This window comes from Falco biarmicus, chromosome W (genome assembly GCF_023638135.1).
Source record: "Falco biarmicus isolate bFalBia1 chromosome W, bFalBia1.pri, whole genome shotgun sequence".
NCBI classification, from domain to species: domain Eukaryota; kingdom Metazoa; phylum Chordata; class Aves; order Falconiformes; family Falconidae; genus Falco; species Falco biarmicus.
The window spans coordinates 19,547,987-19,572,985 of NC_079310.1; the positions used below are offsets into that span (position 1 = coordinate 19,547,987).

Genomic DNA, 24,999 nt, shown 5'->3' on the forward strand with positions numbered 1-24,999 from the left:
AGACATTAAGCTCCAATTACTTCCTACTCAGAATGTATACCTAAGAAAAATAAGATTTTAATTAGAATAAATAACAGTTACAAAGTAAGGAGTAATACCTCATCCCCTTACAATCAAATTAAAAGACATAGTTTATGGTCACCAAGGTGAGCAGCACCAGTGCTGGCATGATCTGCAGTGGCTCACTGAAGTACTGAGGCCTGAACAACAGGCCCTGAGCCAAAGCTGACCTCTAGATGAGCCCACCAAGTGAATGTTATATATATATTTAGTATCCAATCATTAGCAAAATATGCATGATCATTAGTGAAAGATGTAGCTTAGAATATAATCACTAGCAAAGATATAGCGCATCCTTCCTTGCTTAGATGTAGGTAGTCAAGGCTACGAAACCAGATATATGGCCTTGTTTGCAAACCAGTGGTTAAAATCAAGTAGATAAGGGAAACTCCCTTGGTTCCTCCCTGGGCCAGGCTTTGGTGGGATCCAAGAGGAGAGTGAAACCAGATGTTTCCGCATCTGAAATTAGGTGAGCTTGTTTATTCAACAGCATAAAAGCTAGACACTCTTACAGTGACTTTAGAAATCTCCCAATTGCTGGGAAAGGTTCTCCAAATCCTTGCTGTAACTAGGGCTCCCCAGCAACTGTGGATCTGGATGATGGTAAAGTATTAGGGCAATTAGCGATGTATCTTTCTTAACTGCTATAGTCTGTCATATGCAATAATGACTAGGTACACTACCTTGTTTTATTCTTGCTGTATTATTTCACTTACTATTCTATTGCTTTAAACATAAGTAAAGACAAACTCGCTTCTTTAATTAGGCTTCTACATCCTTTGTACTGACCCAGTCTATTGGTAAAACAGTCACTCTAGCATTGGGGGGGGATCTGAACTAGGGAAATGTCAGGGGAGTGAAGAGACCCACCAGGAGCCAGCAATAGCAGCTGATGAAACCTGAGCTATGCCAGGAGTAATAGCAGCCAAGCCCCCAGGCTGCCCCCATATGTATAATAGAGGCCCCTAGGAAACACTAGTGACCAGGGCAGGGAAACAGGGTGTGGCATAGCAGTTTGCACAGAAGGGTGCTGTAACTCTGCTGGCCACGCCAGGGAGCAATGGTATCTAGCTGGCAGAAGGCCATATCCTCTCTAAACTCTGCACCTGCCACAACTTCCCAGACAGCACCGTGTTTTCCATCGCAGCTCTACGCAGGTATCAGACTGCAGGGTGTGCACTACTCTTATGACAGTACCAGAGAGCAGTAGTGAGCACAGCTGTGGGAGGTGCACCCAGGTAGAAGAACTCCTCTGCTTAATGGCAGAGCTCTGGGAGGAGGCAAGTAGGTTGAGAAGTATCAGGGAGTCTGAGGAGATAAGCTACTGGAACTGCACCTTACCTTCCCCAGGACAGATGATACAGAGTTCCCTGTCCTCTTTCCACCCAGCACATTGCAGTGACTTAAGGGATAGAAGGCAATGGTGACAAGTTCCTGCCTGGTGCAGCAGGCATGTCTCCTCTGTGACTACCTTTACCTTCCCAGGTGCCCCTGCATAATAAGTATAAGGCTATGCAAGTGGAACCGAACAATTACAAGGATGAGGGTTCATCTAGCATGGAGGTGTCACCAAGGTTAAGTCAGCCTATGCACCATGTCAAAACCAATTCCATAAAAAAAGATGAGTCACTGTCATAGGAGAGCCTCTTTTGAGAGGAACAGAAAGCCTAATTTCTTAGGGAAGTCTGCTGTCTCCCTGGGGCCCAGGTTAAAGGTGTGATGAGAAAACTTCCTACCCTGGTACAGCCCTCATTATTATCCGTTAATGCTTTTTCATGTAGGTAGTGTCAAAGTGGCAATAGGAGATCCAAAGACAATCAAAAGAAACTTCTGGGCCTTGGGACAACTGGTTATGGGATCAGTAGCAAAAGTACATTTATTTTTTTTCCCCCCTCTATCCTTCTAGTTGCAGGGAATAATGCTGGGAGAAACAGAAAGGCCCAGCTGATCAATATCTGGCTCCAAGCATGGTATCACCAGCAGAATTTTGCTGGTTTTTATCATGGGTTGATCTATATGACACCAGACCTGCTGGCAATGGATGAAGTATACCTTTCTCAAAGGGGGGAAAAGGATCTTTGCACAAGAGTTAGAAGAGCTCATTGAGAGCACCTTAAACTAGATTTTATGGGGGAAAGGCATAAAACAAGGTTCACTAGAGATAAGCCATGGAGCAGCATGCCAATATTTGAGGGACAGTGGGCTAGTGAGATCATTCAGCCTGCTCCCTGATGTGCTGAGTACACTGGAGCACATTTGAAATGTCCTTATACTAATACACACAGCACCCTAATCATATCAGTAGCAGATGGAGATCCCCATGGCAGAAAAGACACAAGGGTTATTGATGCAATAGAAACCACAGAAGTACCTGAGTGGTCACATTGGGCTTCTCCCCCTAAAAAGGTGGCAGGGCCAATAGCCCAACCAAATTGCATATACACCAATGCATGCAGCATGGGCAACAAACAGGAGGAGTTGAAAGCCACTGTGAAGCTAGAAAACTATGATGAAGTTGCAATTGCAGAAACATGGTGGGATGACTTGCATGACTGGAGTGTTGCAATGGATGGCTATAAGCTCTTTAGAAGAGATAGGCAAGGAAGGAGAGGCAATGGGGTAGCCCTCTATTTAGGGAGAGTTTTGACTGTCTAGAGCTTGACAATGGTGATGAAAGGGTTGAGTGTTTATGAGTAAGAATCAGGGGAAAGGCCAACAAGGCAGATATCATGGTGGGAGTCTGTTATAAATCACCCAACCAGGATAAAGAGGCAGATGAAATATTCTATAAGCAGCTGGGAGAAGTCTTATGATTTCTAACCCTTGTTCTTATGGGGGACTTCAACTTACCAGATGTCCGCTGGAAATACAATACAGTGGAAGGGAAACAGTCTAGGAGGTTCCTGGAGTGTGTGGAAGATAACTTCCTGACACAGCTGATAAGTGAGCCAAGTAGGGGAGATGCCCCGCTGGATCTGTTTTTTTTGTGAACAGAGAAGGACCTGTGGGTGATATGATTGTTAGAGGCTGTCTTGGGCATAGTGATCGTGAAATTGCTGGTTTTGATTCTCAGAAAAGGAGAGAGCTTAGCAGAACTGCTACCTTGGACTTCAAGGGCAGACTTTGGCCTGTTTAGGACCCTAGCTGATAGAGTCCCTTGGGAGGCAGTCTGAAGGATAAAGGAGTCCAGGAAGGCTGAACACTGTTGAAGAAGGAAATCTCAAAGGTGCAGGAGCAGGCCCTCCCCACATGCCAGAGACCTGCTGGCAGGGAAGACTACCAGCCTGGCTGAACAGAGAGCTCTGGCTGGAACTAAGGGGGGGGGAAAAAAAAAAAAAAAAAAAAAAAAAAAAAAAGAGAACTTATGACCTTTGGAAGAAGGGGCAGGCAGCTCAGGAGGACTATAGGAAATTGTAAGGTTACACAGGGAGAAAATTAGAAAGGCTAAAGCCCAATTAGAACTTCATGTGGCTACTGCCATAAAAGATACCAAAAAAAAAAATACATTCCTACAAATACATTAGCAACATAAGGAGGGCTAAGGAGAAACTCCATTCTTTATTAGATGCAGGGGGTATAGTGACAAAGGATGAGGAAAAGGCTGAAGTACTTAATGTTGCCTTTGCCTCGGTCTTTAACAGTAACAGCAGTTGTTCTCAGGGCACCCAGTCCCCTGAGCTGGAATACAGAATGAAGCACCCAAAACCCAAGGGGGAAACTGTTAGCAAACTGCTACATCACTTCTTAGACACACGCAAGTCTATGGGGCTGGATCAGATCCACCCAAGGGTACTGAGGGAGCTGGTAAAAGTGCTCACTGAGCCACTCTCTATCATTTCATATCAACACTCCTGGCTAACCAGGGAGGTCCCAGAAGACTAGAGGTTAGCTAATGTGATACCCATCTACAAGAAGGGCAAAAAGGAGGATCCAGGGAACTACAGGCCTGCCAGTCTGACCTTGGTGCCAGGGAAGGTTATGGAGCAGATCATCTTGAGTGCCATCACGCAGCATGTACAGGACAACCAGGTGATCAGGCCCAGTCAGCATGGGTTTATGAAAGGCACATCCTGCTTGACAAACCTGATCTTCTATGACGAGGTGACTCACCTAGTGGATGAGGGAAAGGCTGTGGATGTTGCTTACCTGGATTTTAGTAAAGCCTTTGACACAGTCTCCCATAGCATTTTCCTGGAGAAACTGGCTGCTCATGGCTTGGACAGGTGTACTCTTCACAGAGTAAACTGGGCCTGGCCATCCAGCCAGTTTAAGAGTTACATCCAGCTGGTGACCAGTCACAAGTGGTGTTCCCTGGACTTAGTATTGGGTCCAGTTCTGTTCGATAACTTTATTGACAATCTAGATGAGGGGATTGAGTGCACCCTCAGTAAGTTTGCAGATGACACCAAGTTGGGTGGGAGTGTTGATCTACTTGAGGATAGGAAGGTTCTGCAGAGGAGCCTGGACAGCCTGGACCAATGGGCCAAGGCCAATTGTATGAGGTTCAACAAGGAGAAGTGCCAGGTCCTGCACTTGGCTCATAATTCCATGCAATGCTACAGGCTTGGGGATGAGTGGCTAGAAAGCTGCCTGGTGGAAAAGGACCTGGGGCTGCTGGTTGACAACTGGCTGAACATGAGCCAGCAGTGTGGCCAAGTAGGCCAATAGCATCCTGGCTTGTATCTAAAACAGCGTGGCCAGCAAGACTAGGGAAGTGATCATCCCGCTGTACTCAGCATGGACGCCAGCAAGGCCACACCTCCAGTACTGTGTTCAGTTTTGGGCCCCTAACTTCAAGGGAGATGTAGAGGATGGAGTGTGTCCAGAAAAGGGCAATGAAGCTGGTGAAGTGTCTGGAGCACAAGTCTTATGAGGAGCAGTTGAGGGAACTGGGGTTTAGTCTTGAGAAAAGGAGGCTCAGGGGGGACTTTATTGCTCTCTACCTGAAAGGAGGTTGTAGACAGGTGGGGGTCAGTCTCTTCTCCCAAGTAGCAAGCGGGGTGATTGAGTCACCATCCCTGGAGGTATTTAAAAGACTTGTAGACATGGTTTAGTGGTGGACTTGGTACTGTTAACAGTTGAACTCAATCTTAAGGGTCTTTTCCAGCCTAAATGATTCTATTTCAATTGGCATGACTTAAAAGCAGCCACATGAAGGATATTTTCAAAGCACAGTAAAGATGTCTCTAACATGAATTGTCATCTGAAGTGAAAAGCTCAAGATCTAAGCTGCCAAAATTATAAAGCAGTGCAAGCTTCACTTATCAAAAAACTAAGTCAGAACTAGAACTTAGGTTAATGGTTGGACACAATGAAACTAGCTACTAACACTCCCAAGTTAACCACTTTCCTGGGCAGCCTGTTCCAATGCTTGAAAACCCTTTTGGTGAAGAAATTTTTCCTAATATCCAATCTAAACCTCCCCTGGTGCAACTTGAGGCTATTTTCTCTTGTCCTAGTGCTTGTTACTTGTGAGAAGTGACTGACATTATCCCCCAATCACTATAAAACCTACTTAAAATGGACATGAAAGCTGCATCTGATATTCAAGTACAAAATGTTCCTGGCTAAGAAAGCTCAGCGAGGACAGCAAGATTTAGCTGTGGATACAGAACAATATCTCAAGGTTAGAAAAAAAATTTAGACTAAAACCCTTTCGTTTTAACAGGACACTGAAGTACTGCAATGTTTGTGGGTAGTTCCCCTATAACATTCCAGTTAAGCATTCAAGAACTAGCCTTCTGGCCTGTAACTTGATTACAGTCCTTCCTACATTAATACACTAAGAAAGAATTACCAAATCCTTTAGGTATCCAACATACATACAAAACTAGCCTAACACTCATCTCTTCTCCAGAAGAGAAGTGCCAGTTATCTAAACTTTTCTTTGTAACTTATACAGAGTGCTAAGCAGGTTGATCCTTCTCAAAGACTAATGGAATTACATACAAGAATACTACTGAATTTCAACACGCAACATCATTGTACAGCAGCACGGAAAAGGAAGTAACCTGACTAAAGTGTTTCCAAAATGAATTTGTAAGACTGAGGCTGCAGCCAAAGGCAAGGTAGAATTATAGTTGAATAGAAAGGAAGAAGAAAACCAGGCCTGTACCAGGCCAGACTGGCAGAAGAGGAGTTATTCTCCAAATGAGACTCCTTTTCTCTCCCACATCCTAACCTGGAGTAGAAGCAGATCCCCAGATCTTGTTCTCTCTCAGTTATCAAACTTGTGGAGTCCACTGCTACAGTATCTGATAGCTGTCTGACCCTATTGTAAAGATATGAGCATGAGTTTCAGCTCTGCTCATAATACATATGGGTGTAAACACAAGGTTAAAAGGAGTTGTTTCACTTCACTTTCACCCCCCAGAATCCAGAAGTTAGACATAAAAAGTACAAGTTATCTAGAAAGCAAGTAACAAGTGATTAATAAGCACCCAATAAAGTTTGACTTGCCTGACACTGTACAATAGACATGTGGCAGAGGTACAGTTGGTTTTCTACAGCAGTATCTTAAACATGAACGTATAATTTTTTTTTTCCTGGACTTCCCAACACATATATCAGCTCTTGCAAAAAAAAGCAGCAATGATTTTTATGGGTGTGGGTTTGTTTTGGTTTTTTTTTTTTTTTGGGGGGGGGGGGGGGGCAGGATGATGACACACAGGATGGGACACAACAGGACACACAGATATCACCTCCCTCAACCTGCTCATCACATTTCTTTTGATACAGCACAGGATACAGTTGGCTTTCTGGACTGCAAGCACACAATGTCAGCTCACGTCCAATTTTTCATCCACCAGTATATCCTCAAATCCTCCTTTGCAGGGCTGCTCTCAATCCATTCAGCCCCAGTCTGTCCTGATACTGTGGATTGCCCTGACCGGGTACAGGACCTTGCACTTGGCCTTGTTGAACTTCACGAGGTTCACATGGGCCCACTTCTCAAGCCTGTCAAGGTCCCTCTGGATGGCATCCCTTTCCTCTAGTGAATCAGCTGCAGCACTCAGCTTGGTGTCATCTGCAAACTTGCTGAGGGTGCATTCAATCACACTGTGTCATTAATAAAGATATTAAATAGTACTGGTCCCAGTACAGACCCTTGAGGGACACCACTCATTACTGGTTTCCAATTGGACATTGAACCATTGACTGAAATTCTTTGGATGCAGACATCCAGCCAATTCCTTATCTATTTAAGAGTCCATCAGTGATATCCACCTCCCTCCAGTTTAGAGGCAAGAATGTTGTGGGGGACCACATCAAAGGCCTTACAAAAGACTAGATAGATGACATCCATAGCTCTTCCCTTGTCCACTGATGCAGTTCCTCCATCATAGAAGGCCATGAGATTAGTCAGGCACAATTTGCCCTTGCTGAAGCTATGTTGGCTGTCTCTTATCACCTCTCTGCCTTCCATGTGCCTTGACATGTCTTCCAGGAGGATCTGTTCCATGATCTCACCAGGCACAGAGGTGAGGCTGACTGGTTGGTAGTTCCCAGGGTCCTCCTTTTTACCATTTTTAAAAATGGGCATGATGTTTCCCTTTTTCTCTGGTCACTGAGGACTTCACTTTACTGCTGTGACACTTCAAATATGATGGAGAGTGGCTTGGCAACTACATCAGCCAGTTCTCTCAGTACACTGGAATACATCATCGCATTGGGTCTCATGGACTTGCATATATTCAGGCTACTCAGACAGTCTTAAACTTGATCTTTCCTTGCGATGGGGGGTGGGGGTGTTCCCCATCCCTGCTTTGAGATTCAGGGGCTTGAAACGTGGGAAGAGAGAGAGATTGCCAGTGAGAACTGAAGCAAAAAGAATCGCTGAGTACATCTATCATACCAGGAGAGGGCATGCCACAACTAACACCAATGCTACAAGGCCTAAGATTGCAATCCGAGTATAAACACAAAGTGCTTAATTTTCCCCTTTTAAATCAGTGAAGCAGTTTCACTACCACTCTAGGTGGAACAGTCTGTTGGCCAAAGATTTCTTACAATCCTAGGTGGATGTCATAACATAGATTACTAGTAGACCCAGAGAATGCAGTTTATTTTTTTAAAAATTTATTCAATACAAGGTTATATTCAAACAAGTGATTAAATTCACTGAACTTTGTGTCCCCTCCCCAATCCCACAAATCACTAAACTACTGATGTTATCAAGTTGATTATCATAAGAACCAAGCCACTGAGAGGATACAATATATTTTAACCCAGAGAAGTATTTGTAAACATTACCCATTTATACTGAAGTAGACCAGAACAGGTTCTATATCAAAACACTTTAGGTGGATCAGTTTCTGCCAATACTAAACATATACACTCTCTCAGTATGCCAATAAAATAAATCAGTTCTAAAGATTCACATGCAAATCTGCAGATGCTTTCAGCTTTTCAAGTATACCTCTGGGGCACCAAGCACATGAATCGGAGACTCCTCTAGTTCGACACTTGAAAACAGGACCTGCTCTCTAGACAGCATTTGACACCACCACCACCCCACCCCCCTCAAAAAAAAAATAAATCATTCAATCTAATACAACTATATTCCTGACGAGCCAGGATGAATACTTCCCAGTCTCAGCTCTAGTGAAGAGCAAGCTTCTATCCACTTAGAGAGAAAAACAGACAAAAAACTGGACACCCTTATGTCAAATTCAGAAAGCAACCATAGAGGAGATGATAATTTTAAAATGCTTATAGGATTCCCAGGCAACTCATCTAGATAAAACAGATGCAGAATACTTCATCTCAAGAATGCTTTAATTTGTTTAGCAACATGCAATTGCTCAATTCACATTACTGGAGAAAAGCTACTGCTGAAATCTCCAAGAGTAACACTTTATTTGCTGTCTTAGATACATTTTTTCACTAGCTTTACAACTTCCAGAAAACACTGCAAGAGACACAAACCATGTTTTTCAGAGTTGAATAAGCAAAGAACTCTACATTAGTAATACTGACCATCCAAAATTTATCCTTTATGCCTGATGCCCTAATCAGTCTCTTTATGATTATAGTCTACTTTTCTCTGAGTTAGTTCAAAGAACTATTAATGAAGCACTCTCTCCTACAGCACACAGACATACCTGTATTCAGACTATGGATAGACCTTTGCATTTAAGAAAAAGTTAGGTTAAATCTAATATTTTTAGAAGATACCTATCTAAACATTTAGAAGATAACAGAAGTCATAAGCTGTAAGCAAAACTTATTTACAATAAAAGTTTTTTCATACCTAATAATCTCATAAAACAGAAACACAAACTTAGCGGACAATGCAAGGACTTTTAATCAAGCAGACTTTGTTTTCATTAAATATCTGACATTGTCTCAGTAGCCTTATCTTTCAATTAAGATAATGTAGTCTTCAAACACCAGCACATGAAAGGTTGCTAAACTACTATAAATACAGTAATTTAAGTAAATAGCAAGGCATTGTATCAGCACAGACAGACTTACATGGCAGCATAAGAATTGGCACTGTGTGGTCTTACTTAACATTTCTGTTAGTTTGGAAATTGGTAAACAGCACACGAATTCTACAGAAATTACTTGAACTGAGGAGAGCTCTAAACAATAACAAGTGCAAGAAAATATTAATAGCAGCATCCAAGTCCTGCACTCATTAAAATCAATGATGAAGTTTCTTACTTAACAGCATGAGATCAAGGTCCTGAGATTTTTGTAGTTGTGAAAAGGACAATAAAGATTCAACTTGGGAGAAGACGGGGGGGGGGGGGGGGGGGGGGGGAATATAAGGACTGAAAGTTGTCTGTCAAATCCTGTGGGGCTTAAGGGTTGTCATTCTGAAGAAAATCTTTGAAGGTTTTTAAGAACTTGCCTTAATCCACACAACAAAACACACACAGAAGAGTGACAAAAAAGGAGAAAGCAAAGCAAACAATGGAAACAAAGTGATATACCTGCTTAGGCTTCAGAGAATTAAATAGTATGGTTCAGTTGAGCAGACAGACTACCTTCACCTTAACTCATACTTTTATAAACTTAACCAAGCTTTTTCTTTCAGCCACTGATTATTTAACCCATCTGGCAACAGTACAAATGAATTTTCCTTGTAAACTCTTACCTTTACACACAGTTATGTGGAAATTTACTATTTATTTAAAAGGTACACTCTGTTAGGAGGTGCTGAAGCTGGTAGCTCAGTAAAGGCAAGGCTACCACAGTGCCATACCCCCAGGTGCAGAGTAGCAAGACTGAGTGAGCATGTATTTCCAAATAGGCACACATGCTACAATACATACACACAAAGCCAGCCACACAGATCAACACTGACAGAAAAATGCAGCAGCACTCTTGATATAAGAATTATTTACTTTTAAAAAGAAAAAGGGGGGGGGGGGGGAAGTAAATATCTATAGTGAAAAACAAGAAAGAATTTGAAAAACAGAGGATGTTAGTTAAATCCTTACAAGCAGTTAACTAAGCACGGCCTTGGGAGAAGGAACAGACACCATAAATACCTCAAGCTGGGGCACAAGATAACCATTTGGTTCTCCTTGAGTTTAAGGAGACCAAACAGTAAATTCCTGGAACTGTGAGAACTATCCTAATTAGCATAGTAAAAGATCCACCCCCGAGCAAAGAGAGCCCCCTACTGACAAAGCCACCTCCCCACAGAACATGCAGGGTGGGAAAAAACACCAACCACTGTACCTTTAAATGGAGACGAGGCTCATAAGAACCAGTGAGAATTAAGTGCAACTAAACATAATTGTAAACAATTGTTTAAAGTGTATAAAGAGTTCTGCTATGCGTTAAGAAGTGTGCTAGCTTTGTGGATTTACCACCTAGCACCCATCTCTGCAGACATGCAATAAACAAGTATCTTGGCTCTGTGTGTGGATTGGCTCTTGCACACCAGGTAAAGAACCCAGATTTGGGATAACACTCTCTCAAACAGCACCAATGACCTGTTCCTCTCTCTGGCTGATCAGGATGAAATCCTGTTAAAGGAAAATACATACGTATATATATACACACACAGTATGGCCCCTAGATCCCTAGTCTCCCCCATTCCTGGCAACTAGGCATGCGAACTCCCAAGGCATGCAGGCACACTCCAGCTGCGGGTACTCAGACCTCATGCACCTACACACACATATACCGTGGATTCCTCCAGTAACTGGCCTTAGACAGTGTATCCAGTAGCTGGCCCCTGGATCCCCTGGTCTTCCAGCTGCTCGACACACACAAATAGGTGTCTCTGGTAGCTCATCTGGACTTATGGCCAGTAGCTGTGTCTCAGACCCTGTAGCCTTGCCAGTAACTGACCCAGACTTACCACCTCTCCGATACCTGGCTCACAAGCCTCTCATCCTACTTTCTGGCTAGTCTGGCTTGAAGTTTACTGGCTATTACATGCGCTCAAACAACTGGAAGGCACTCCAGTTGCTGGGACCTCAGGCTTATGAGGCCCTTTCTCCAGTTGCTGGCATTCAGACCTCCATACACACACATGCACACAAAATAGAGAAACTCCTCACCTAGGAAAAATAGGGAGTTTAATAAGACAGGTTAGACTGTGTTGATCAAGCACAGGGCATGGCCAGGCAAATGTAATGATAAGCAACCTGTTTACACGTGACTGGGCCTTTTATCCCCTTATTCCACTATTTTCCCATGCTTATTCCTCTCCAGTTCACCTCTATACCTCCCTTCCCTTGCCTTTGGGCCTTCCCCTAAATACCCCATACTAAGTCTTGCACAACACCAAAATGCTCTTCCCCTGCATCCCGAGTACTATATCCCTGAAGGCAGAACACACACACACCCCCCATCCCCCAGAGTCTGCACGGCAATAAGGAAAGCCTTTCTTTTTGACTACTCTCAGCAGGTCTCATACCCAGACAATGATCTGATTTGCAAAAATAAGGGTTTCTTTAAACCCAAAATAATACAAGTGTACTGAAAAATGTTATAGTAGAACATAAGAAAAAAACCTACACTGGATCATTTAAGTATTACCCATGTTCTACCTTCAGGAATTCTCAAACATGGTCTTACAATGGAAACAACAAAGAGAATGACTTCACAACCACTCCCACTCATCCTCACAGAGAACCTCTTTTCAGTCAGATAACACACCCACAGAAACTACAACTGCTTACAAGGAAAAGCAATAGAGAAAGTAGTCTTTAATATGGGATTTGAGGCTTTTATAATAAAGAATGTACAAGAACTTTCATGCCTACTTCAGTCAAGCTTTAAACTTGTTGCATTCTTCTCCTCCCCTTCTTTCACTCACCACTGCACGTGCTTCTTAGCTACTGGCTTGTGCTTTCCCCAAATACACAGCCCGACATACCACACATCCATCTTGCTTTCTCTTGGTCTCATAAGCAAGGGTCACCCCGTTGGCTTCACGATTCATAATTTCTAATTTCTTTCCTGTTGTCATACACAGGAAGTATCTAAAATATACCACAGTATGTTCCCCTTCCAGTCTTGAATCATTTTTACATGCCTCAGACCTATTTCTCAACAAAGTGCCTGAACATTCCTCCCTAACAGTACGCTAACACAAGGAAATTAGTAAAAACAAGTGACAAAAAAGTATTGTTATATGTAAAGGTAAGAGCCATCACTGACCTATGGATCACAGTTGATGCAATCAGAATAACTTATGTGGAAGGGACTTCTGAAGGTTTCTGGTCTAACCCCCTACTCAAAGTAGGGCCAATGAGAGCAGATTGCACAGGGCCTTGCCCAGTTGAGGTTTGAATACCTCCAAGGATGAGGATATCACAACCTCTCTGGGACCCTGTTCAAGCATTTAACCACCCTCATGGGGAAAAAGGTTTCTCCTTATATCTAATCAGGATTTAACATGTTCCAACTCATTGCCCCTTTCTTCTTGTCCTATCCTTGCACACCTCTGAGAAGAGGCTGGCTCCATCTTCTCTACTCCCTCCCATTAGGTATTTAGACAGCAAGGAGATCTCCCTGAGCCTTCTCTTCAAGACATCTGGGTTTGTTCAGTCTCTCTTCACATATCACATGCTCCAGTCTCCAACTGTCTTGGTGGCCCCCATTGGACTCACTCCAATATGTCATAGAATGGTTTGGGTTGGAAGAGATGATCTTTAAAGGTCATCAAGTTCAACACCCCCTGCAATGAGCAGGGACATCTCCAACCAGGTCAGGTGGCTTAGACCCCATCCAACCTGACCTTGAATGTTTCCAGGGATGGGGCATCTACAACCTCTCTGGAAAACTTGTTCCACTGTTTCACCACCCTCACTGTAAAAAAATTCTTCCTTATATCTATTGTGAATCTACCCTCTTTTAGCTTAAAACTATTGTCCCTTGTCCTATTGCTACAGGCCCTACTAAAAAAAGTCTGTCCCCACCTTTCTTATAAACTCCCTTTAAGTAATGAAAGGCTGCAATAAGGTCTCCCTGGAGCCCTCTCCAAGCTGAACCACCAAAACTCTCTCAGCCTGTCTTCACAGGAGAGGTGTTCCAGCCCTCTGATTATTTTTGTGCCCCTCCTCTGGGCCCACTCCAACAGGTCCATGTCTTTCCTGAGCTGAGACCATCATCAGATGCCTGTGAGGAAATGCTCACCCTCACATGAAACACCTCCAATAGTTAGCACCTTCTTTAAAAACATAGGATGCACATAAGATGTCAACGACTCAATGTCCAAGTGGAAACCAGTAACAAGAGAGGTGTCCCTCAAGGGTCTGTACTGGGACCAGTACTGTTTAATATCTTCATCGATGACATAGACAGCAGGATTGAGTGTACCCTCAGCAGGTTTGCAGATGACACCAAGCTGAGTGGTACAGTTGATTTGCTAGAGAGAAGGATGCCACCCAGAGGGATCTTGGCAGGCTTGAGGAGCAGGCCCACGGGAACCTCGTGAAATTCAACAAGGCCACATGCAAGGTCCTGCACCCCGTCAGGGCAATCCACAGTATCAGGACAGACTGGGGCTGAACGGATTGAGAGCAGCCCTGCAAAGGAGGATTTGAGGATATACTGGTGGATGAAAAATTGGACGTGAGCTGACATTGTGTGCTTGCAGTCCAGAAAGCCAACTGTATCCTGTGCTGCATCAAAAGAAGCGTGGCTAGCAGGTTGAGGGAGGTGATTCTGCCCCTCTACTCTCACAAAACCCCACCTGGAATACTGTGTCCAGCTCTGGGGTCCCCAGTACAAGACAGACATGGACCTGTTAAAATGGGTCCAGAGGAGGGCCACAAAAATGATCAGAGGGCTGGAACACCTCACCTGTGAAGAAAGGCTGGGAGTTGGGGTTGTTCACCCTGGAGAAGAAAGGTCTCCAGGGAGACCTTATTACAGCCTTTCAATACTTAAAGGAAGTTTATAAGAAAGGTGGGGACAGACATTTTACCAGGGTCTGTAGTGACAAGACAAGGGACAAGGGTTAATAAACTGAAAGAGGATAGATAAGATTGGACATAAGGAAGGATTTTTTTTTTTTTTTTTTTTTATGATTAAGGTGGTGAGACACTGGGACAGGTTGCCCAGAGAAGTTGTGGATGCCCTCCCTCCCTGGAAGTGATCAAGGCCAGGTTGAATGAGGCTTATCTAGTGAAAGATGTCCCTGCCCATGGCAGGGGGGTTGGACTAGATTATCTTTAATGTCCCTTCCAACCCAAACCATTCTTTGATTTGATGTTGCACATATGAGGGTCTCACCTGTGTGCTGTATTCTCAAGTTTCCTTTTAAGAATGCACATCACAGAAAAGTACAACTGTATCACCCTACTAGTTTACCACATCAAGACAGCAGTTTTCTATTCTAGGAAATTATGTACACACATACATGAACTTGATATTCCATCAATTAATTTCAGAGAAACTTTTAAGAAGGTGGCATTTGGGGTGTGCTCTAGCCTAGAATAAGTCTACCTGTAGCACAGAACCTCTATATTCCTAGTACTACTCTACACTTATTTTCACATCTTTTATGAGCTTTCTATATAGAGAGTTAGCCCACCCTGGCTCCTGCAGGAGATTCTAAAGGATGAATTGCTCTCCTCCTACATTCTGCCACACACACCATAGCAGTCACTACCTTACAGCACTGGCAACATAGCTTTGCAGAACACAAATTCAAAAACAGCTCAGCACCCTCATACCAACACCTCCTGTCAATACCAACAGATGTCCAATACTTTTTTAATCCTGCATTACCCTGTCAAAGAAAGAGAGGTATAATACAGCAAAGGCCCTAGTGTAGTAGCTGTAATACCGACCACAGAATGCTTTTCTTACAAAAATAGCTCAAGCTTTTTCAAGTTAGAGCTTATTAACAAGTCTGCTTTTTTTCTGCAACATTTGCAGAGGCCTTAGAACAACCACAGGTAGACAACAGAAGTATTCTCAACCCTATTGTTCATATGCAACTTCTCTAGCATCCTGAACTTCTAAGTTGTTGGGGTTTTTTTCTCTCCTTGAACTATATAAATCTAAATTCAAAAGTACTGCCTCATTTTAACCAAAAAAACTAAAGCAGCATAGACTACTGTAACTGCATCACACAGCTGAGATTCAAGTCCTTAGTGCCACAAAAAAGAACGCAGGCAACTTCTTGCAGTCTAGAGAGGTTTAACACATTATCCTACATAGTTAAAAAATTCCATTGACTTCAAAAACATTAACAAAAAGAACATATGAAGAAAGGGGAAAAACATGTCTGGAACAAGTTTAACATGAAATTCAATGCAAGCATCACAAACAGAAGCCATTAGCTGCTGATCTGATGCAGTTGCTCAGAAAACTGCCATTGTGGCATCCCTCCAAGCCAGAATTCAGAGTTCTGTACCCCCAACCAATTATTTCAAAGTGGTTCCATTTTGGTTGTTGGGGGTTTTTTTGAGGGAGGTTTGTTGGTGGTTTTTTTTCATTCCTGAATAGACTTGTATTTTTACATGTTTTTCAACAATCCTATCAGAGATGAGCTCCTTATTCAGCTTTCTTTTCACACCACTTAAATCATTCCTGCTTCCAGAATACAAGAAACAAAAGAGTAACTAAGCTCTATATTACAAGGAACCAGCAAAGCCCTGATTCTCCGTTATGTAAAAGACTGAATAATTTATTTTCTCACACCATTACAGACTATAAAACATGCCCATATATGTCAAAACACCATTTAAATATGATTTCTTTTATATGCCACCATGTGTTAAGCCTAATAACCTGTGCTCTGCAGATCCCCTGTTCCTTCAGACAGCTATCTGGAATAACATCGACAGCAACACCTACCACTAATAGTTTGACCCATGAGGATCACAGAACTACTCTAAGAACATCCTTTACTTATAAAGCACTCTTCTATAAGAAGGTTTCATATTGCTTTTTCAGCTCCTTGCACCAAGTCTTCCTTATCCTGGAAGTTTTTGGTTTGTTTTTTTTTTATACTGTTGGGTCCTGCCTACCAAGTAGTTTGACAGATTTGTAGACCTTATAACAAGAGACCCGAAAGAGAACATTTTGCAGATCATTGCATCTATTCCACTTTCAGTATCCAAAAAAACACAGGGCAAAAAGCTTTTCATCCTTAGAATTCTCTGAAATTGAAAATAACCAAGGGAAAAGCGTGCTAGGAAACATATCTAAAGTCTTTAGGAATTAACTGATACCACCCAGCTCCCAATTCAACTTAATAAATCTGCAGTTGATTTAATGAATATAGTTTACAATTACAAGTCTATAAGATGAAAGATTGTCATGGTTTACAGCAGGAGTAAGAGTCTGGGGACGAGCATTCTATCTGTACAGCAGTCAACTTACATTTGTTGATATTTTCATCTTACATGGGCAATACGTACAATAGCAGAAGACAGAATTAAGATGTATACAAGGTAGTTCACACACACTCTTAAGGTCGTATGTGTGTGTTTTAAAAGTTTAAACTGCAAAGGGTTGTTCTCTATGGCTTACATTGCCAAAGCTTTGGTGCCCTTCTTAAAGGGCACCTTGAATTTTTATTTCAGACACCTACCTTTCCATAGTCAAATTTAGAATGAAACCTGCCATAAATGAACCTGTTGTCTGGCTACAAGAACTTTCTAATAATCATAGAAGTCCAGTTGAGTCCGTATTGAGACTCCCAGCAATTTCAAGATCCACCCAAGTAAAAAAAATACCACCAGCGTACACAGAAATACATAAATTATGCAATAAATGTGTAGGAAATAAACCTGAATGCTTCTTAATAATTTTTTTCCTCAGCAAAGATTGAAGTTACTGACAAGTACACAATGAGTCCTTCTACTAATATCTCTTAATACATTTTCAACCTTGAGAAACTCCTATGATCCGCTGCTTCTGGGGCTGGGATATTTGAGATAGGTATCCAGACGTCACCACTAATAAAGCAGTTTAGATCATATCTATCCAGTTGGATACCTCCAAGACACTTATGTCCAGACCCCAAATAATACTGAAGGCTTTCTAGCACACTTGCACATGCCCATATATTTATTCACAGAAGCTACTACCAGTTTCCTGCCACACTACCATGAATCTGTAGAGAAACTCAAATGTTTCACAGAGGTAAAGACATCTTTAGTTTAAACAAACCTAGTCACTTTTCAAAGTATCTTGAGGGTTTTCTTCATGTTCAAAAAGAGCTCCAACCTCAACCAAAGACTGCAAAAGGTACGAGTCAAGCAACTGCTTGTACTCACTTCTGAACTCTATGAATGAGGACCACTTACGCAAGTGATAAGGAAAGCTGAAGCCACTTCTATGAGGGAAAAAACAGTATTTTAACTTTGCAGAGACCTCACTCGCTTTTAGGCTCTAGACAGTTGTTGAGCTTACACAAAATAAAGCTTCATGAAATAGCTCAAAACCAAAAAATTCGTTTACACATACTGGAAACCAGTGAAACTACTGAGCATGTCACTATACCCTGCACTGAAAGAAATTCAAAATTACTTTATTTCATTGTTACTTTATCACAGTGTTATCATAATTAACTTTGAAACAAACGTGTTGTGGTGGATTAACCTCAATTGGTTACCAGATAGCCACCCAGACACTCTCACTCCCCCTCAAGAGGTCAAGGAGGGGCAGGGGTGTGGAATAGGATGAAAAAGCTTGTGGGTGGAGATAAAGATAGGGAGATGACTTCCCAATTACTGACACAGGCGAAAGACTTGATTTGGGAAAAATATTTTTTAATTGGCAATAAAGTAGGATGGCGAGAAACAAGCCCAAAAAACTAAACCACTCCCCCTCCACACTTCTTCCCAGGTTCAGCTTCACTCCTCCATTCCCAACTCTTTACTTCTTCCCCCAAATAGAGACACACAGGAGGGAGACAGAATTGGGGGTTGCAGTCAGTTCATAATAGTTTTTCTCTGCCACTCCTCCTCCTCACACTTTTCTCCTGCTCCAGCACAGGTCCTCTCCACAGACTGCAGTCCTTCAGGGAAAAAAGACTGTTTAGCATGGGGTCCTCTCCATAAGCTGCAGTTTCCGCCACTAGCCTACTCCTGCACCAGATTCTCTCCACAGGCCACAGCTCCTTCCTAGAGCCTGCTCCATTGTGGTCCTCTCGACAGGTTCCAACACTGGTCTGTTCCCATTCCTCTCCATAGGCTGCAGGGAAATATACCTGCTATAGCATCCAGAGCACCTCCTCCCTCTCCTTTTATTCTGACCTTGTTGTCTGCAAGATTGTTTCTTACACTTTCACTCCCCTCCCCTGTTTCTTACACACACTGCTGCACAGCATTTTTACCCTTTCTTAAATTTGTTTTCACAGAGGTGCCATCAGCTTCAGTGACTGGCTCAGCTTTGGCCAGTGATGGGTCCTTTGCAGAGCCAGCTAGAGCCAGCTCTGTCCAGCACATGGGCAGCCCTGTCTCTTCTCACTGAGGCCACTCCTGGAGCCCCCCCACCAAAACCTTGCCGCATAAACCCAATACACGTGAATGACGTTAAGGATCATATTTACATAAGAACATAGGAATTAACATGAGTTCAGATCAGAGATTCAACTATTCATGGAAGGTTGTAGGAACATCACAGAATATCAGACGTTAGATTCTCTACACAGCAACCTTTTAGTCTCAATTAAGAGACATGAAATATTAGGTTTGAGATAGAATCCAAAGTTTTAATCCTTCAAACTAGAAACCAGGTGGTATAACTTTTTCTGTGGAAAAAGTATTGCACAGTCTAGTTACGGTGTGAAAAAGCACTTCTGTTCATCAGTTGTGAATCAGCCTCTTTAATTGTATAACCTCCTGTTCTTGTATTACAATAAGCAAAAGTTATAGGCACTCTTCATCTGTATTATTTAAGCTATTCATTCTTTTTAGATTCTCTTTGTCAACCTTGAAGATAAGGATTTTTTTCAGTCTTTATTCATGCAGTAGTCTTTTGTCTCCTTCCCCCCCTCCCCCCAGTCACATCACTTCTTGAGTTGTTTGGAGGGGATTCAAGCTGCATACAATAGTTTATATTATAAACTTTTTTATATGTTATAAATTTTATAACACTATTATACTGAAATCTGACAGTGCTGCCTGAATTTAACTGTTGGTCTTATGACACATTTTCACAGACTTTAACTATCACATTTGTCCACCTAGTTAAAGTTCCCTAGGCCAATAATGCATTTTGATTAGATGTTTTGGTCAAAACATTCCTAAGAACTAAAATAGGAGAAAAGCCACTGATTTACAGGTATTAGTTGCAGCTTTGAACACCCAGAATTTTCAGTTGGGCCTTCATGAAACAAGCAGCACACAGATAGTAGCCACCTGTAAACTCCTGTCCAAGTGATTTGCCTGGCATTTCCTAAGAACTCCATAGAAGAGGAAGGAATGAATCCAGCTTTCCACAGCAAAATTCAACTATCAACATCACAAAAATAAATCCTTTCTATAATGCCTCATCTAGTCCTCCCCTATATACAACAGCCTCCTTCCCTATACACCACTGACAAGGCAGAGTGCAACAGATAATATGCAGCTATGTAATTTCATAGTGCATGTATTCAAAGAGGGCTGAATTAGGTTTCTCTGCACAAGCTAGCTCTGGCACATCCCGACTCCAGAGTGCTCAATTTGACAATCTTGCTGAACAGCTTCATGAATGCAGTAACATTTTTCATCTTACCAACAAACAGTAGCAGTAAAAACAAAAGCATGATTATCTACAGTGATACCCCACAACCTTCCCCAAGTTGATACCGCTGAAGTAGACACTTTAAGGTACCTGAAAAGTTAATTTCTCCCTATTGTTTTCCTTTAAACACAAGTTAATTTCACTCATCTAGCACTGCTTATTGAGAGCTTATTTAGCTCTTTCTAAAGTTCCTTGGAAGACCTTCTAGTCACCCCTAGCTCAAATAACTGTCTTATTTGCAAACATTTCTATCCCACTATTCCCTTTCCCCACATTCTCCACTCGCTGGATAAAGTTCTATACCAGTTCCATTTCTGAAGGTATTAAACAGTCAACGGTTGAATTCTCCTCTCTTTTCCCGTCTCCCAACCAACTTCTGAACCACAACATGACTTAATTTCTTGTCATAAAGCAAAGAAAATTACCAAGAGACTGATGAAAAGTAAGCTTATACCTCCATCAGACACTTAAGAGCCCCGAGACATTTGAATTCCAAGTTCTCCAGTATTTATCTTCTCAAATACATCCTTCCCCATGACAAAACTGATTCTTGCAAAACCAAGCTATTTTGACAAAACGCACACAGCAGAGATACAATTTATTAACATATTCAAAACTCACTTTTCTCCTATACCTTATCCTTGCAAAAACAACTTCCATCAACTTACAGATTAAGAACTCTCAGCTAACCACAGACCCTATATCAAGGCAACTTATTCTAACTTTATAACTAAAATAAACTTAACACTTAAAACATGTTAAAAGTGGAATAAAATAAAAACATTAAGAAAACAAGACAAACCAGGTTCCTATAAAAAAAAACAACCTATCAAAGTACAACTGTTGCTGCAGCTTTATATCTTTTCAGTTTTTATGAGGTTTTTCCTTCTTTATATAAAAATATGTCAACAATGTAACATTACCATCAACAGTTTTAGAAGATGTTTTCATTTTTAAAAACATGCAACTTCAAAGAACATTGATATACCCATTTCCAATTTTTAACAAAACCATATTTTACATTATTTCCATACTTTGATTTTGATGAAAAGACTGAGAAAAAACCTATTATTCCCCATGCTATAAACAAAACCTAGCATCCACTAGAAAGACCTCAAAATGTAACCTCTATCAATCAAAACCACTTTTGATAATTCTCCTTTATTAAAATTTCACAACACTGAACAATGCATCATACCACTTTTGTAGCTTTAACCAGTGCAATCTAACAAGTCACATCATACTACCCTGCTTTAAATAGCATACCATGGATATCTATCAAAGCAGCAGTTTACAGAGTATTTTCTCCAACAAAGCCACAAACAAAAAACTTTTTATTAACCCTTCTTTTACTCACTGCTTTTAGCATTTGCCTCATTATCTACATAGGATGCGGATAATCCAACAACCCCACCCACCCTCTGGAAAAAGCACCAACATACATATACACCCCAAACAAAAACCACACACACAAAACCACATCTTAATCAGAGTAGAACCATGAGGCTTTGGTACCTTTACTAGAAAAAAGGGTTAGTAGATTCAGGCAAGACTGGTCTTAGATAGGCAAGCACACACAGTAACAAAATGCTGAATAACCATCATACTCTAGTTCAACATCAAGCTACCAACCCTCCATCTAGAACTCAGTATTATTATTCCCAAACATTAAAGTCTTCTAGCACATTGCTTTCAAAACATTAAGATTAAATAAAGATATCTCATTCCTTTTAAAAAAGATTATTCTCACAGCTCTAGGAGAATCAAAATTATATATGGAGACAGGTTCCTAACAGAACAAAATATTATCCTTTTAAGATACAAGGAAGAACTTCTATGTAATATGTTATACTAGTGTAACTACCAGTAAGAAAAGGCAGAAAACCAAGCAAGTTTCCTTACAAATATCATACACGACTTCTCACTACATAAATTTCCCTCTTTCATTTTCCTCTCCATTCTTCTCACTTTTAATTAATCCTTAACTATTCACTTCACTTACCCATAAAAAAATAAAATACAGAAGAACAAACACACAAAACAATTGTATGGTGACCTCTCTACAAAAGCTGCTGCTACATCAGCATGTTTCCTCTTTAAAATACAAAAAATGTACATTACTTCTCAACCTGCCAAAGCTATCAAAATACAAACTACACATGAACAAGGCCATGAACATTCTATAAACTTTTTCTCCCAATCCCAACACCACAGCCAATTATGTGCATGAGTTCCTTCTGCACCTACCATGCACATACCCACCCACCCTTCATTATACCAAAGCAAACCACACCCCAATCCAATTCCCCTGGATACCAGGCCACCTCTCCTTGCATCGCCTCCCCTCAAATACTATTCTTCCCATGCTTTATGCCTACGGTCCCTTCTCTTCTTTCTCCCTACCCTAAGAAACCTGGGGGTACTTCCCATCGTCACAGGGAGCATATCATGCCAAACCTGCCTCCCCTTCCCCTCCTGCGCCCCTTCTTCCTTCACATCGTGCCATTCACAACTCCCAAGACACATCAGCAAGCCACCCTGACACACATTTCCCACCCCCCTTACACCTTCCTCCTTTCCCCCCAAAACAGATTCCTCCAGACCCATGTCTCAGGCCCGTCCTTCAAACAGTGAAGTAAGAGGAGTGAAAATAAACAGCTCTCCTGTCTCCTCCCCTCTATTATCTGCCTCGGACACACTCCTTGTCCGGGGCAAGCCAAGGCCCGAGTGGCAGGCTAGTGAGGGGTGACGGTGAATAGGCCTACTTCAAGCTGTAGCAGGCCCTTCAAACTCAGTGAGCACAGGCCTGGCGTGCATGTTTAGTGGCGACAGAAAAGGGACTCGGGGCCTAGGAGCCTACTCGTAACGGCCACAGCCACCACCTCTCCTCCCGCGACACTGCAAAGCGAGGCCTGGCAGCCGCCTTCCTCCTCCCACCACAACCACTTTTCGCAAGCGACTCCACAGACCTCGCTCTCAGCGACGGCGCCGCCATGTTGACCCACCTCACACGGCAACACGCGAGGCCCTAACGCCGTACAGGGCTCAAGGACATCTCTTTCCGATTGATCCCGACACCCCCCTCCCTCCCCGCCCCCCCGCGGACTTGGGTCTCTCACCTTCATGTCGGGACATCCTAATTTTGAGGCTGCAGCCCGAGCCTGTCCCTAGGCTCCTACTAGGCTGCTCGGGCGTCGCTTTAACCTAGGTCCCTCCCTCCTTACGGACTGACCGCCAAGCGAACAAGCAACAAAAAGGTGAAGGGGGGGGGGGGGAGGAAGGAAGCAAAGAGATATCTGTTCCAGCGGCGCCGGCCGGCTAGCCAGCCTGCCTCTCCCTCCCTCAGAGGGGCGGATCCACCAGCAATAACTTCCCAGGCGCCGCGATACGGTGAATCTTAGGCCCCTCTTCCTCTTCCGCCGCTTTAATCTACACCCCTCTTCCTGAGTCCCCACTTCTGTTCCCTTTTCTGTTATTGTAAGAACAATAACTCCTTCTTGCACCCTTCAGCTCTTTCCCGTCCTAAGCTTAATGTCTCCCAGTTTCTTTCCTTCTCCATCTGTGTTTTATTTTTAAAGTCTTTCTCTCTCTCTTTTTTTTTTTTTTTTTTTTCTTCGTTCCTTCTCTGTCCAATAGCCGCTGCTACTGCACACAGGAAGGAAGAGAAATACACAGCCAATGGAAAGGAGGATCGGCACCACCCAACGCAGGGAAAGCTGTGGGATTGAGCATAGTTTACGTGTACTAGATGGGGCTCTTCCCTTCTTCCTCTAAACTAGGAAAGACTGCTGTCTTTCCACCAAAGGCACAGCCTCCTCCACCATTTCGGCTTCTGACAACTGCCCGCGTGCCGCGGGAGGCGGAGAGAAGCGTCTCCCCGCTCGCCCCTGTTGTAGAACACACTGCTGTAGCGGTGAGGCTAAACCTTTGCGGGTGCACGGAGATCTCCTCCCTCATCCCCTAGTAAGGATGCCAGAGAGCAAGGAATTGCAGCAACCTGAGAGCAGCCTTGAAGAAGGGGACAAGTTCAGCGAGGTGGTTCATGGTACTTCCCATTCCCTCTCCTTTCCAGTATGGCTTGCAAAACCCTTTCTAATTCGAGGAGGTGTAGCAAATAGTGATGAATCTGACAGGTCCTGGTGCTTCCTGCCCCATCCTGGCTGCCTGACTCCTGCAATGCTGAGGGTGCTCGGGTAACCTCTTAATCAGTCGAGAAAGGTAAATGCCAGCCTGCCTGCAACAGGTGCCATATTGCACATGTGTGAGTTTTACCTAGTCTTGATAATTCTCAGTGTTTCTGCTTAGGCTGTGAAGTGCTGAGAGGTGGAGAGGGTGACCTTGTGGCCACAGTAACATACTGATTTATCATAGGTGAACTAAGCCATTTTAGTGGGATATTCCCATACTTTTCTGTGCATTTTTTTTTCATTCTGCCTCTTACTAGTGTTAGGCTCCAAAGGACAGGGTTGTGTGTTTCAGAATGCAGAGGAGGAGCTCCAAACCTTGCACAGCTCCTGACTGCTGCAGGAGCTTTCCCATAAGAGGATTAAGATAGCAGCAGGGTGCCTGATTACCGTGACGTGCTGAGAAGTGAGAGCCACATAGTTTGGAAGGGGGGAGGCAGAACCTTATAAAGAATGATGAAAAAGCAAAGTTTGTGACTTGCAGAATTTTATTTGCTTTCCCTGCAACTTTTTGTCTTTTGCGAAAAGACATTAGTCTAGAGAAGAAATTGTAAAGGTAAAACATCTATCATGGGAGGGGGGGGAAGAATGG

At 42.7% G+C, this 24,999-nt stretch overlaps 1 protein-coding gene across 3 annotated transcripts in view; it reads right to left on the bottom strand.

Moving 5' to 3' along the window:
* Positions 1-23,508, bottom strand: part of LOC130141976 (E3 ubiquitin-protein ligase KCMF1-like) — a 52,487-nt gene extending 28,979 nt beyond the window's left edge. For 2 of the 3 annotated variants that reach the window (XM_056323345.1, XM_056323343.1), the window contains exon 1: positions 23,343-23,507. In XM_056323345.1, coding sequence (XP_056179320.1) covers positions 23,343-23,358 — 16 coding nt within the window. In that variant the 5' untranslated portion in view covers positions 23,359-23,507. Of the gene's footprint in view, positions 1-23,342 lie in introns of all 3 variants that reach the window. The other variant, XM_056323344.1, reaches the window with a different exon arrangement.
* Positions 23,509-24,999: the final 1,491 nt, after the last annotated feature.